This window comes from Nelumbo nucifera, chromosome 3 (genome assembly GCF_055504915.1).
Source record: "Nelumbo nucifera cultivar China Antique chromosome 3, China Antique-T2T, whole genome shotgun sequence".
Lineage (NCBI taxonomy): Eukaryota > Viridiplantae > Streptophyta > Magnoliopsida > Proteales > Nelumbonaceae > Nelumbo > Nelumbo nucifera.
In genome coordinates, this window is record NC_142651.1 from 33,235,258 (window position 1) to 33,251,470 (window position 16,213).

At 37.9% G+C, this 16,213-nt stretch overlaps 1 protein-coding gene across 8 annotated transcripts in view; it reads left to right on the top strand.

Annotated features, from left to right (window-relative positions):
* Window positions 1-736: 736 nt before the first annotated feature.
* Window positions 737-16,213, top strand: part of LOC104592060 (kinesin-like protein KIN-14C) — a 54,958-nt gene continuing 39,481 nt past the window's right edge. For 4 of the 8 annotated variants that reach the window (XM_088900813.1, XM_088900811.1, XM_088900809.1 and 1 more), the window contains exons 1-5: window positions 738-1,068; window positions 8,773-9,107; window positions 9,179-9,336; window positions 9,430-9,540; window positions 15,088-15,364. In XM_088900813.1, coding sequence (XP_088756939.1) covers window positions 8,969-9,107; window positions 9,179-9,336; window positions 9,430-9,540; window positions 15,088-15,364 — 685 coding nt within the window. In that variant the 5' untranslated portion in view covers window positions 738-1,068; window positions 8,773-8,968. Of the gene's footprint in view, window positions 1,069-2,595; window positions 2,640-8,772; window positions 9,108-9,178; window positions 9,337-9,429; window positions 9,541-15,087; window positions 15,365-16,213 lie in introns of those variants that run through there. The other 4 variants (XM_010251214.3, XM_010251222.3, XM_088900810.1 and 1 more) reach the window with 4 other exon arrangements.

The window sequence follows — 16,213 nt, forward strand, 5'->3', positions numbered from 1 at the left end:
CCGTTTATGATAATTAGGCACCACTTGGCACCACATCAGCATAACGGTTAAAAAATGCCTAACCGTTGGATAAAACTTAAAAAAATAACTTCCCCAAACGATAGACATGTACAAAAACCAAATTCACCTTTTGCCATTATGAAAAAATATCAGAGGGGATTTATTGAAATGACACCTATGTAGCAGTGTTTATTGAATAAATGTCCACGGTTCCAAACACCCCTCTTAGTCTAAAAGTATTAATTTTGGGTGTGACTCTGATATGGAAAAGACATTATATCTAAAAAATAATAGACCAATAAAGTGGAATCATAGATGTGGTAGCAAAAAAGGGTTTTTTTTTTTATCAAAATTCATGGGTGAGTTTTGATAGGTCAAAATAGGGCTTTTTTGTCAATTTAGCAAATTTTGTTAAGTTTTTTTTTTTCAAAAAACCCTTGTTAAAGGAAACCAAACAATAGAAAGAAATGGGATTAAACCTTTGAAGTATTGCATTAAGAATATCTCCCCATGAAAAAAAACATAAAAATAGGAAGATATTTGACTATTTGCAATGCACGGCTCTAAAAAATACACCACCCCCGTGTGAATTGGAAATATCTCCCCTGCATAATACTATTCAGAGGATGAGATGTTCTTCATGTGTGGCTGCGATAAACGTGGGAGGAGATCTGGACTCGTGTGAGACGGTATGAATATGGTCTAGTGAGCACCGAATCAGATCTCCCGTACGAATGGATGGACTCGAAGGAAAATCCAAACACAGGATTCAGAGTGGAGGGAACATCTCCTCAAAAAGAGGAGTTGTAGCGGTGTTCGGACGTAGAGAGCGAAAAGGCGCGAAGAACGGATAGAGAAATGGTTTACCAAGAGGACGTGAAGAACACATACAGAACAAACAACGCCTCCGAGGCATTTCGACCTCTGCTCCCAGTTTGCAGGCAATGTCGATGCCTGTTCTATTTTAGTTCTTATCGGATTATCGAATTCGCTTTGCCGGGTGCAGACCAGATAAGGAACAGGGGTCGATCTTCCATTGCCTTACCCGGTTCATGGCTGATTCTTTCTGTAGGTTTCAATCTTCACTCGGATCATTGCATTTTGTTCGCTTCTCTCCTTTGTGTATTTCCTAACCAGTTGGTTTTATGGTTTCTCTTTTATATATATGTATATAATCACGATACATGTATTGGAATTCGTGTTTTGTGATCGCTTTTGGAGATAATTGTATGTATACTTGGGATTTCATATACTTGTACAAGCTTGTATAATGCTTTCAGTGTTAATAATTTGGCGTTTTCATCATGTTCTTATGAAATGTAACAGTAAAGCAATCATATTTGGTGTTCCAAATTGGAATGGAAAATCTGAGGTTATATACGTTCTGTATTGAAGTCATTTCTTGATTTTCTGTGTTTTACTTGAGATACATTCAGTGTTATGCATCTTGTTGAGGTTATAGAAAACCCAGGAATGACAAACGGATTGGCAAGTAGAGAAGATGAAAAGAAAAATGCAAAACAGAGCACACAAAGCACACAAGGATTTACGTGGTTTGTCTTATGGCCTAAGTCGATGGGAATCAGAGGAGATGAAATCCACTATCAGCAATGGAGATTTACACTTACAGTATTTTCAGCCTCTCACCAAAGCACTTGCTCCCAATACACCCGAAGTTCCACCTCCTGCATTTCTCACACACTCTCTTGTTTTTTTTCTTAGACCCCCAAGATACAAGATAACTTTCCATGCGAGATACAAGGCTATTTATGTGAGAAAACCCCCTAATTGGAATGGTTCCCCACCGAGTGGTGGCTTAGTTGGTATGTTAGCTGGGTTGTCCCAGTGGAAATGCGGTTTCAAGTCCCTCTACCTATTTCCACCTACCTTGAGAGTTATTAGTGTGTTGCATTAAAATACCAAAAAAAGTAACGGTCCCCACAAGCTGTTAATGCGAGACCACTGTTAGTCTAGCAAGATCAGTGAGTCCTAGCTATGAGATCAGTCTGTGATACCAAGCTACCACCATGAGTTCGGAGTCCCTTGAGATCAGATAAGCTGTGAGGTTGCCTATGATGCGAGATCCAATATTTGTAAGATCCACCTATACGTGGAATCCACCTATCTACGAGAACCAATATGCCACGGGAGTGGATACTACAATCTCCACTTGTTTTTGTGAGTCCATACTCTCAATCAATAACACAAATTGAGAAATGGTCCAAGTTTCAAGTTTATTTCTCCTAATATTGTAATTATCTTTTTATATCTCTAATGAAATTCTGTTATTGATTAATAAAAGTTTGAATAGGAAAAATGTGCTATGAACTGAACTTAAATGTCAGAATTCTGCCCTCTAGGGAGAAATTAGTATGATGCTCGTGGAGTTATGATGTTGGCATGATATAATGGAGTGAAGTAGTTGTGCATGGGCAGCTCTAAAATTATGTTATTTCTTCTGTTAAGTCTTCACCATCAGCTTGAAACAGAGTACATGGTACATTTTAAGGTTTAAATGATGAAGTAATAGAAAAGAAAAGCCAGTTGATTTGGATGAGTTTTACACACCAAAAGTTGCTACTCAAAATTGGAAAGAAAGGATAAACATTACCACCCAGGTCAAAGCCAAGATAATAAAGGTAAACATTGATTTATCATTAGTCTAAATCTCACTATATGACTTATGACTCCTTGTTAGTGAACTATTCTTTTCCAGTTGAAGAAGAACAATGACAACAAGAAAAAATGGATCCTCCATTCAATTCCCTGATCAAAATCTTCTGTTTTCTCTTCCCATCTTCAACCTAAATCCTCCCTGAGTTTCTCTTCCCTTTCCCCTTATCTAGCAAAGTGCTACCATTTTATGATTTGGGATGGTTGACTGTCTATGCATTGTGCCTGTTATGAGGCATGGGTTTGGGCAATGTTCAAAATGCCAGTATTGGTGGATGATGGTCATCCAAATATAGGAAATATGTTGGCAATGTCATATAGAAATATTGTAAAAATTATAGACATGGTCGAAACATTATGAAACATGAAGTAATATACAATGATATTTTATGAGATGATAAAAGAAGCATTATTTCCAGTGATGATCGGTGGTGACTTACCTTGCCAGAGTTTGTAGGGTTCAACCGTTGGAATGGGATTCTCGTTCTTGGGGAGAGGGGCAGAATGACCATTCTCACAAATGACTTTCTAATAAAATTTTTCTTTTACTATCGAAAAAAAGAACGGGCATTCCCCCAAATGGGGGAATGCCATTCTTCCAGGAACAGGAACGAGATTCCAATTTCACCCAACCAAATGGCATGATCCATTCAGATTTTGATTCCAGACCATATTCCCTTGAAGCAAACGGGCCCTTAAAAAGCCAAGAAACTAAGGTTAATAGACAAAATAATATGCTACAAAGTTGTCTTGTAGATTTCAGGAGTTAAACTATGCAAGAGAGTAAGTTCAAATAAAATTTGAACTTTCCACCAAAAAAATTGAACCTAAAGGAAGTGTTAAGGATTCTAATAGGTCAGCCAAATAATTTATTACTCAAAAAAATTTAAGATTTAATATTCATCAAAAAAGAATTTTGAGCTATACTCTCCAGATTGAGGGGAGTGTTATAAACTAGTTAGAAAAGGGTATTTATGCTTTTTTAATGTTTAAGTTGGTTATGTTTTGTCCGTTATGTCCTACTTTAAGTTAGGTGTCCCACTCTTTAAGAGGGGCATTTAAGTCATTGTATGTTTTCCTAAAGATCTATATAAAAAACAACCAACTTCAATAGAGAGATTGACTACTCTAATTGGCCTTTTCTTGTTTCCCCTTCTCTTCTTCTCTTCTCTTTTCAGTTTTGCAGAGGTATTCATACTTAACAGAAAAGGGTGGGACACCTAAGAAGCATCCTAGTAGAGGTGTGCTGTTTTCTGATCAAGGGCACATGAAACTGGAGGCTTAATACGGACATATATGGGGCAGGTTTCCTAAGTGATAGACTCTCTATATTTGGTTTTTGCTAGGAATGGCAATGGGGCGGGGCGGGGACGGGGAGCCTCTCCCCATCTCTGTCCCTGCTAACGGAAACAAGGTTATCCCCATCCCCGTCCCCATGGGGATCCCCATCCTCGTGGGGATCCCCATTCCTAGTGAATATTTATAATGTCAACCATTTTATTTTTGTTTTTTTATTAAAAACAATAAAAAACATATTCAACTATATTCTTAAAAATGTTAATATATAGACACATGTGTACACATATACATATATAAACCTATGAATACATATATACATATATACATAAATACATATATACATATATACATATATACATATATACATATATACATATATACATATATACATATATACATATATACATATATACATATATACATATATACATATATACATATATACTAGCGGGGATCCCACGGGGTGGGGATCGGGGCCCCCCACGGGGCAGGGAGTGCTCTCCCTGTCCCCGCCAATGGGGACGGAAATTTCTCCATCCCCATCCCTGCCCCATTCGGGGCAGATTCCCATAGGGATTGGGGAAATGGGGAAAATTGCCATCCCTAGTTTTTGCACTATTGTTGGTGGAAATTTGTTGTCTTAGAAAAGCAAGAAGCAATCTATAGTGGCCTGATCATAGGGGTGATCATTTCAGCCTGGCCTGTACAAGCTTGGCATGGCCTGAAAATTCCGGGCTTGGGCGTAGGTTTTGTGTTCAGGCCCAGCCCAGGCCCGGGCTTGCATCAAGCCAACAAATTTCAAGGCTGGGCTTGAGCCTAATCCTTCAGGCCTAGCATGGGCCCTGCCTGGACTGCATATATTTAAGTATATGTATTTTATACATAATGTATACACATGTATATAAGTTATTTTTTGAAGAGTAAACAAAAAGATATTTCATTAAACAGAAAAAAGACATTACAATCTGAGTAAGTTCAAGTACATCCCAGAAACTTTCCCTGAAATCTGTCATTACAATCTGAGCAAAATTTGGAAAAACCTTGACCTAATCAGTCATTAGTTTTCCAACCAAAGCCACTAACAACTCAATGCTCTATTCTCAAACAGCCTTTTGTTCCTTTCATTCCAGATGATCCAATGCACTGTAAATGGAATGCGGCTCCACATGATCCTTGTCTTCTTGCAACCTTTGATGGTCAAGAAGAGAATAATTCTTCTGCGGTTCTTTGTTGAAATGTTCTAACACGAAAGAGGAAGGAGTAAAATTTCCAGATGAAATTTACAACCTTGCAAGAGAACAAATGGCAGACTGTCTCCTTATCCGAATGACATAAGTAATAGTAGCTTGCCAAACTGAAGCCTCTGCTCTTCAAATGATCTGTAACTAAGATGCTAGCCAATGCTACTAGCCACACGAATGCTTCCACCCTAGGAGGAACCGGATTCCCTCCCACACCTTCTACTTGGTCTGAGTCCAAATTCTCTCTAACTAAAGCCAGATAAAAATATTTCACTGGGATCTTTCCATCCCTACACTCCTTCCAACAGAGCTCATCCCTTGAAGAAGTTGATATCTTGGTTTTCTCGAGTATGTCCAGCAACATCTTCCAAAAAAAAACATAAACATTCATCTAGTTCTTGGTCCAACAAAGGTCTTCTAAATTTAGGACACCACACCACCTGCTCACTCCTCAACTCATAACACACATCCCAACCCCTCCTTCTGTTTGCCTAACACATCTTGTCCCAAATTTTCTCTAACTTGAGAGCCACTTTAGCTAGAATCTTCAACAATGACATATGAAAGGTAACATCTCGGTCCTTGGTAGATTTGAGAGAACACTTCTAACGAGTGTAATTCTATCCCCCAATAAGAGGTATTTTGCCTTCCACCTCTCCAGCCTCCTCTCAACCCTTTCTATGATAGGCCTCCAAACTCCTACTGCAGCTGACTTAGAGCCAACCGGGAGACCCAAATAAAGAAAAGGTAACTCTCCAATCTGGCACTCGAAAACATTAGGTTTACTTTCATCCCAATTAGCATTTCAAAATTCGAAGTTAGCTAAGATGGCTCTCAAATTCGGCACCTGTTCCACTGAGGCATCTAAAACCAATAAAGGGGAGATTTGATCCCCTTGACTCAACCCTTTAGATGCTTGAAAAAATTCCGAAGATACTCCACAAAGAAGTAATGAGAAAGAAACAAACGAAACACAAGCCGACAAGTGTACACCTATCTCCTCCACTTTTCTCCAAAAGCCACAAGTCTTTGCACCTCCTTCAAGAAACCCCACTCTACACGGTCATACGCCTTTTTGATATCAACCTTACAAACCAAACCAGGCCTCACACTTATTAATCTCGAATCAATACACTCACTAGCCACTAATACCCCATCCAATATTTGCCTTCCTTCCGCAAATGCCATCTAACCTCCTTGACAACACCTTGACCAATAGTTTATAAGGGCTGCTAATCAAACCTATTGGCCTAAAGTCTTATATTCACCGCCTCATCCTTTTTTTTTGAAACAAAGAAATAAAAGTTGCATTAGCTCTTCTGTCCAAGTTTTTGGAGTCACAAAATCCTTGAACATCTGCATAAAATCCTCCAAAAAATTCCATAGAACTTGATGAAATTAAAATGAAAGCCATCTAGCCCAGGGACTTTATCCCCATTAATCCTCTTCAAACAAGAGCCACCTAGTTCCACCCCCTTGCTGTTTCTTGTAAAATCCACCACCTTCTCTTGCACCTCCCCCCAAGAATCAACCAATCTTCCCCCACCTGAATTCTTGAAATAAAATTTCTCCTCCTAGCATTTGCAAACACATGAAAATAAGCTGTGTTTTTTTCTCCTTCTTTCAACCAGATTGCCTTTGACTTCTATCTCCAACTTATTTCCTCTCTAAGAATTAGCCTCTCCACTCACTTTCTAGACCCTCCCTTTCCAACTAAGCCTCTCTTGTGAAATTACCTTCTTCTTCCAGTCTATCCGACCTCGCCAACTTCCAACACTTTTTTTCTATTCTCCTCACTTCCAATTGCCTCCAACCTCCTACTCTTGATCTCCTCTTTCATTAACTGTAAGTTTCTTACTAACCTGAACCCTGATAAACTCTCCACATGAAAATTTCTCCACTTCTCCTCTGCCCAATCAAGAAAATTTGGTTGATGCAGCCAAACATTTTCAAATCTGAAAGGTTTGGCCCTAGGAACAACTATAAATTTCCTTAATAAATGGGTTTGTGCCTGACATACATAATGTCAAAGGCTCTTGCACCTCTTCTCCCACATACTCCATCCAATCCCCTGTAAACAAGAATCTGTCTAGCCTCCTAATTGTTGGAACTTGTCCCTATTTAACCAAGTAAACCTTCTACCATTTAGAGGTGGACCAATAAGCTCAAGCCTACTAATGAACTCCCCAAACCTCCTCATCCCAACAGTTGCCCTTCCAAGTCCTCTCAAAACTCTACCCTCTCCCCTTTTGTATTCGGACCATACTCATTTGTCACACCCCAGCACCAGTCCCCATTCACTTCTTGAAAATAGACCAATCCTTTCACCTATTTTCCTGAAGACCCTTGGAATCCACAAGATGACCAACCCCCCTAACAGCTCTTTTGCATTTAACTCCAACCACTCTCCACTGTTCACACCCCAAAATTCTTCCTTCATGTCCACATTGAATTTCTCCAGTTTTGTTTCTTACAATAGCACTATCTTTGGTCTATGTTTTCTAATCCAATTCCTCACCACTGCCTTCCTACTTCTCTCCCTTAAACCCCTCATATTCCAGCTTAACAGCTTCATTCTTACCTCCTTCCATCTGGCTACTATAGTCCTCAGGAATTGCATGCTGCTACCACGGTTCGTAAGTTTCTTAGAACTTGTCAATATCAATTTACATGATAGAGTAGAACCAACCTGTGATATACTTTTCAAAATCATTCATGCTAGATGTGGAATGATATGAGATATTTGCTTTCTCAGCAGAAATGGTCAAATGGCTGAATATACAAAGTGGCTTTTGTTGAGGATTTACTGTTCTATGTTTTCTGCTTTTTAGTTAATGTTATTGGGCCCAAGGCCCATCAATTTAAAGTTTCTTTAAGTTATGTTTAAGTGTGTGGACAGTAGCCGCCCTATTGAGGGCATATTTGACATTGTTTATTTTTTACTCTTTAAGTATAAAAGTTAATGGGAGAGATGGCTAGATTATTATTGGCTTTCTCTTCACTCTTCTCTCAACTTCTACTTGTTTTCCTTTCAAGACATCTTCTTCTTACTTTTTGCTTTTATTTCTTAAACTCTTTTTGTTTCTTTTAATTTCTAGTTGCTATCAGTGCAATCTTTAGAGATTCTTGGGATTAATCCATACAGCCCTAGATCAGCCGATTGCATGGAAGAATAGAGGGCCGATTGTTGGTTCAAAATCTTTCTTTTAACACTTAATACGTATTTGTTTTGTTGATTCAAAAGTTATTTGTCATTTCTTTTGTTGTGATTCTTGACTGAAGGAGTTTATGTTTTAGAAGGAAAAAAGCTTCCGGTGTAATCCTATGTGGGATATTTTGTTTGCTTTCTATAATGTAACATAATACACCATAAATCAATTCATTTGAATTTCTCATCATTCATTGGTGCAAATTTAAGCTTTCATTTACTAATTGTTGGTGGCAATTTTCCCTCTTTGGTTGGTCAATTAATGGAGGCATCTCAATTCATCTATGTTGTTTATCGAAGCATCTATTAGATATAATTACTAAATGGCATGACCTTTGTTATTTATATCAGGCATATATTGGACTATATGGCGTCCATTACTTGCTCATTGGTGACACATTTTTTCCCAGGGATGCTGCATTTGTGCTTAAATATATGCACAGAGTAGGTTATTGGTTCATTGGGGATAAATTGTCTCCTTTGATTTAAGAAGACATGGGATTATTTGCTTTTGGCATGACATTCAAGAATTGAGCTCTGAAGCCAAATGCCCCTTTCTGACAATCTCATCATGAATTCTCAATCTGAAGGTCGAACTAGAGAAAATGGGGATTTCAATAGTTCAAATTCTTCTATATATGGAGATATTGTTGAAATGGCACTAAATACCAATGCTGAAGCTGAGGGTATGGAAAGTCACTTTATCATCTTCTGTCTTCTCCTTGTTTATGGCACTGACTTGTGGTTTGTTTTACAGATAAGAAACGGGCAGATTTGGTGGAGTGGTTAAATGGTATTCTTCCTGATTTGAGGTTGCCGTTGGAAGCTTCTGAAGAGGATATAAGAGCATGTTTGATTGATGGGACTGTTCTCTGTTGTATTGTAAACAGGCTTAGTCCTAGGCCTGAAAATGAGGTTGGATTCTTTTGTACACATCTGAATTTTCAATAATACTGTTAATTGTTAGTTTTAGAAGTTGGGATTTTCATTTAGTGTTATTTCCTGTAGGGGAGTAGTTACATTCTTTCTTCTGAGGTGTATTTGGATAATGTTAAAAGGTTTCTGGCAGCCATGGATGAAATGGGGTTGCCCAGGTTCAAACTATCAGACCTAGAGCAGGTATATTTATGTTTACTAAGAATCTAGTTTATATATTAAAGCCAAAATAGAATGAGAAAGGACCATTCTTCCTTCCCTTACCTAAGAATTACGTAGGAATGCAAAAGAATGATCTGGTATGTAATTTTTTTTTTGTGGTAAAATGAAATTTCATTAAAAGAAAAAGTACATTCTTGTAGGTGATAAGGCATTGCCATAAACATGAATACAACCAGAAAATTACTAGCTTATCATGAAGTTTTCCAGATTACACAATTGGAATCCCAACACTTCCCCAAATTTATTCCCCAGATCCTCCCTAGAGACTGTAATTTTATGATCTAGTATGTAATCTCATGATACAATAGAAGTACCCTTCAAATTGCTGCCTTGATACAAGTGTTAATTTGTTAATGAGGAAATTATGCCTGGCATGTGTCCTTGTTTTAGTGAACAAGTCCACTAGTTGAAGTCCAAAAGAGATGTGGGAAATGTGGAGACTCTTGATGTACTGTAGTACTATAGTCCCTGTTGTACTATAGTCTTATTTTTTCTATTCCTTTGACTCTTTGGGGGTAGGGGTCGTGGATCACATTTGACACCCCTGAAACCTTTGTCTCTTGCCTCTTGAACTGGTAGATTGACATGGTATCAGAGCAGGTTGTGTCTACCAGCTATTGTTTCAGTTTGTTTCTTTGGATGTTTAAGGACTGTTTGAGAAGTTTTTTGACCGTCATCGAGCACTGTTTGAAGGTGTTTTGATCAGCTGAAAGTGATAGTTTAACTACAGCATGTGGAAGTTCCATTTTGATTTCTTTGTTGAAGGAAAAAGGTCTGGAAGGATATTTGAGTGGAAAGGTTACTAGACCTGACTGCTGCAAGTATTGATGGGAAATTAATTAATTTTGGGGTTGACACTGCTTTTATTGTTCAAGAAAGTAAGAAGTTAGGTGCTAAGGACTTCTCAAAAACTTAGTGTTATGAGTGCAAGGGGTTTGGACACATTGCTTCTCACTGCAAGAAAAGGAATGTTTGCACTTATTGTAAGTAGCATGGTCATATCATTCCAAACTGTCTGGTTAGGCCATCTAAGGGTGCTCAGAAGAAGAACCTACCAAGTGCATATCAAGTGAATGGGGCACAAACCGCAGGCATCTCTTCTACCAAGGGTGATTCCTCTATTAAGGGTGAACCTTCTACCTCTATGGATGAACAAAAAATTTGACAACCGGTATCCTTTACTATTTCCTCTACCTTTTCTGCTATCGACCAATTTGCTGAGTTTTCTGGTTATTGTTCCTCTCAATCTCATGTTTGGATCATTGATTCTGGTGCAACTAATAGGAGTTACCCTGAACCCTAGATAATATTTTTGAAACCCACCATAGACAGATCATTATCACCAATGGTGAGAAATTAAATATCATTGGTAGTAATGACTTGTCCCTTAAGCTTTCATCTACTGCCTCCATTCCCCTTACCAAAACCTTTTTTGTTCTGAACCGTAGTTGTCAAGGCGACTAGGTGCTTTTCAAAGAGCGCCTCACCCAAATGCTAGGAAAAAATAATGTTAGGTGCATGCTTAGACAACTGAAACAAATATATAATATACAATACTTATTAAATAAAAACAAATATAAAATATATAATATTTTATTGGTTTGTTCTAGTTTTTATAATAAAACCTGTTGCATGTTATCATGTTTTTGTTGTGAGGGAAGTAAAATAACAAACTTAATCTTTGATGCTTTCACTTTGACAAAAGAATCGAACTGAGGAATAGGAGAGAACAACAGCCCTCCATCGTTCCCACACAGTCCTTTAAGTCAAGGTGAGTTAATCGTCTTCTTCTTCTTCTTCTTCTTCTTCTTCATTTTGTTCTCTGTTTCCTTTCTTTTTGTTGGTTAAAAACAGTGGTTACACCCCATTTTTCTCCTCTTCTTTTTTGTATCTTTTCCCCAAGCTTTTTGAATCATTTTATTGGACTGAGGGGTTCTGCCCCCTTCTTTTGTTTTTAAGTTTCTTGCATGTTTTCAACTTTTTTTTTTCTCATTATTGGTGTCTGAAATAGGGGTGGAAAAGGGGCTCCACCCCTTCTTTTCTTCTTTTATTTTAGGATTTTTTTACCAACTTTTTTGGGTCTAGAATAGGGGCTCCACTCCCAACTTTTCTTCTTTACTTTCTTCTTTTATTTTAGTATTTGTTCCCTAGGTTTTTCTTGATCTAAAACAGGGGCTCCATCCCCTTTTGTTCTTAAATTTCTTGCATTTTTCAGCTTCATTTTTTCTCATCAGTGGTGTCTGAAACAGGGGCTCCACCCCTTATTTTAATATTTTTCACCAGCTCTTCTGGGTATAGAATAGGGGCTCTTCCCCCTTCAGTTCTTTTAAGTTCTAACTTGTAAGTTGTAACTCTAATATTGTGTTTTGCTTACTTGAAGTAACACTATAAGAAACACAAACACAGAAGCATGTGTAGAGGTTTGTAGGTTAATACATAAAACCAAAAAAACTAGCTTAGAAGGGACAGAAATCCATCGACTTCTTGTTTTTAAATTCCATTGCCTGGGAGAGGGTCATGGTCGCATAGCCTCGCCTTGGCGCCTTGAAAACCATGTTTCCAACCTTACTACTAATCTGATTTCTATTGGCTAAGGTCATATACTTACATTTTCTCATGATGGTTGTTTGATTCAGGACTGGTACACTGGGAAGGTGAAAGGGAAGGGGCATAGGCTGGGCCGTCTGTTTGCGTTGGAATTCGAGAATTCTGAGGCATTATCATCATCATCTTATTTTAGTTCATTGTCTTCTGGTTCTTTTGTTACAAGTATTTTGTTTTGTTCATTGTTGATTGCACTATAAGAGTATAAGTCAGAAGTCTATCTTACATTTCGACTATTTCATGCTATGGTATGAGTTCAATTCCAGTCTCACGGACGTGTTCTCTGCTCAAATTCACAAACGTGTTCTCTCTACTGTTCATCTTATTGACGTGGTATTGGAGCAGGTTCTCTGCACCAACTCTCAGCATATGATTTCTACTCAAGATTGAAGATTACTCTTGAGTTCCCACATCTGGTTTGAAGTTTCTGTGTATTTTTTTGATCAGTCAACATCATACTCTGTTCTGTTCTAGACTTCTGTGCCAGCAGCTTTAGGGTTTTCTTTGGTTCTCTTGTTTGAAGCGTTAGAGCCGAATAAAGCTTTGGATTTAGTGTCACCCAGAGGAACTGTACTGATGTCTCCTTGCCTGGTCTGGTTCAAATTCGTTTGGAAAGGATTTTGAGCTCTCTTCTGGTATTTCTCCTGGAAAAGGACACTTACCAGGTTGGGTTTTCTTCGATTTCTCTTGATTTGCTGCTTGGTTCACTGAAACTCTAGAGTTGGTGTCACCTTCACTAATTCTAGATACTATTTGGTTTGGTTGAATATTTCAATCTGTTTTAGTAAGATTTTGATCTCTTTTTTGAATCGGTAGGACCGCAATCTCTCTTTCTTGGACTGTTAACTTTGAATACTTTGCTAGTTGGACTTGTTTCCTAGGAAATCCTTCTTCTGTTGTGGGACTTTTTCTTCTTAGTGTATTGGAAGATTTCAGATGCTTTTTTCTTGAAGATAAGTCATTATTTGTCCAATTGTGTGCTCGGCTTCAATACTGGTATAGTTTTTATCTGTGAACTGTAGTCTCATGCTCCCTCTTCCTTAAAGAAAGAAATAGATTTGAAGACAGATACAAATCTCATGATTGTCTTGCTTCTAGTTTGCAATAAGATTATGGAATGGGTCCTAATTCTTCTAGAGTTTGAGGGAGATAACAAAGAGTCTTTTGGGTTTGGTTTTTGGAATGTAATGAATTTTGATAGTGGGGGGAATTGATATTGTGTTCTTTTTTTCTGTTTGGAATTGTTTTTTTTTTTTTGTTTCTCTTCTGGGTGATATTTCATCACTTGTAGTATAGTGAAGATATTATAAAAAAGTGTGTGGTAGACATAGTGAAGATATTGACAAGCTGAATACTTGAGGAGATATGAGGGAAAGAGACAATGCTAGCAAGGAGATCAGTGGTGAAGGGGTAGTTGGGTAGAGAGAGGAAAGTGAAGCTCTTGAAGAAAGTCTCTGTAACCATATAATTTCATTGCATGCAACAAACATAGCATGATACTCACCGCTCTTGGTATGATGGTGAAATCCTCCTTGATGCTATACTCTACCAGTAGCTTGTTGGCGGTCTTTATACCTCACTATGACTTGACTAGTCATTTCTTATGTTGTTCAAGTGGTCTGTTTGTGTCTTCTCAACAATCTCATATGTTTATAATTCTCTGAATCATCCACTATATACATGGAACTCTGTCACATGGGTCATTCTTCCCTTCTTCCTCATCTCTTAGACTTTTTTGCCTATGCAACTGCTGATTGGGCAGGATGCCCAAAGGCAAACACTAGACACTCTACTATTGGTTGGCGTTCCTTTCTAGGGGATTCTCTTGTCTCTTGGGAGTGTAAGAAGCAATGGACTATCTCAAAATCCTCCATTGAAGCTGAAACAAGCTGATGCTTGTTTCCTGATATTATTTTGAGAGGGGGGGTAGAGATTCTATATCCTGATCCTATCTTATTTTCCTTGTACTATGAGGCTTGGGGGCATTATTGTATGATGTATCATATGTATACTACCTTTTATTTGTACAACTGTATTTATTCTTGTAAGAGTAGGGAATAATGGTCCTTTCTCACTTTTGTATATCATTCATATACCTACCCTATTCAAACATCTCTCTCTCTCTCTCTCTTGTTTGAACTGGGTTAACATATAGGATCTCCTCTTGCTCATTCTTCAAATCCCATCTCAAATCTTGTACCTCTTCTTTGATATTTTTCTAAGTCTCCTTCTCATCTAATTCCTCAATTCAAGACATTAGATCAAGCTTCTGGTCCTACTGAGGGGTAAAATTGTAAAATAGACATTTTTTTAGAGGTTAGAGCATTTAGGCTATATTGGGGGGGGGGGGGGGGGTTCAGCCCCAAAAATCCACAAAACCATGTTTATAAGAAGCCATAAAAAAGAGTCTTAGGTCACTGGACAACTTCAGTGCATTTTTAGAGATCTGGAAAAGCAGAAAAGCAAATTTACCTAGGTTTATCTTGTCATTAGGACCTCTACACGCTGTACGCCTGATTACACATGTGGTGTTCATCTTGTCACACACAAACAATTTATGCATATGCTTGTGCATGTTAGTATATCCATATACATGTTGCACTCACATTCATATGACTCTGGGTCTGCTAGAAACAAGGCATCGAAAGCAGGCTAGAAGCACCAGTCAGAAGTAAATACATCAGTTTTCTGTACTGTTATCAGATGTACCATCAGCTGCCATGTTTACTTCTGACTTGGTGTTTCTAGTCTGGTTTCCATGCCTTGTTTCTAGCAGATCCAAACTCCAATCATACATCAAAAAGAGTTATCCTTCCAAGAATACCGGTCCTTATTTGTTTGAGTTAGTGCTCTACAGCATATCCATCCACTCTGTGTTTAATAGTTAATTCATGTACCATGCAGGGCTCCATGACTACAGTTTTGGGGTGCCTTTGGACACTTAAGCAGCACTTTGGTTCCATTCTTGGGGTAGACAATAATTTGGTTTCAATTTTTACGCCTAGAAGCCATAATAGGAAGAAATGGAGAGTTTCAGATCATGAACACTTGGAGGAAAATAATGGCAGCCATGAGGATACTGCTTCATGTGGACAGCAGACAGCATTATCTGGAGAAGAGAGACAAAAGAATGTTTCAGACTCAAAATTTCATCATGTTCTGTGTAGCCCTGTCATGTCAGGTATGGTTACAGTTGTTATTATGTCGGGGAACGGATTTGTCTTGCCTTTCATGGGAAATGTTGTAGTTAGATGTTCACTGTCATATGTTTTGCAGTTGTTTCACTATTTGTGGTTAACAATTTGATCTCACATGGAACTGACTTCATAACTATCAGTTGCTAGAATTATTTGTTCCTAGTTAAGCAAGCAAAAATATTTAACGTTAATTATGCATTTTGCTTTTGGCTCTCTCTCTCTCTCTCCATTATAAGGTGGTGAAACCTAAAAAGCAACCTAAGGAAACATTATTGTCATAGGGATTTCTTTACACTTCAACCAATTCAAAGTCTGACTTGCTTTGATATAAACTAGTATGATTGATCAATGATATGAAAACTTGAGAATAAGGTCTGAAAAGAAAAGAAAAAGTAGAGAGAAAAGGTAGGGAAAGATTCTTGATACAGTAGGGAACAGGGAGAAAAGAAGAAGAAAGAGAAAAGGATCTCCAAGGAAGAAAATTCAAACAGGTCTCTTCCCCTTATCGATCTAAACTTTTATTTCATTTGAAATAGATCTCCAAATTACAGAAATGCCCCTGTTAAGTGATTCTTAAAAGGGAACTTGCAAAGGCATATTCAAAAGACAAAAATGCCCCTTATGGGCAGACATTTCAACAAATGGCCTGTGCTGTAATTCCTCTATTATGTTTTTTCTCTTCTATTGTAAACATTTAATTTTGAATTTACTGTTATCCTATTGGATGGCATAAAATTTTGTATATATTGCAGGTGATATTTGTGTTTCTTTATAAAGTTAGTTATGGAGGGTCTACCAAATTCCAATTGATTCCTCTTTCAACCCAAATAGTA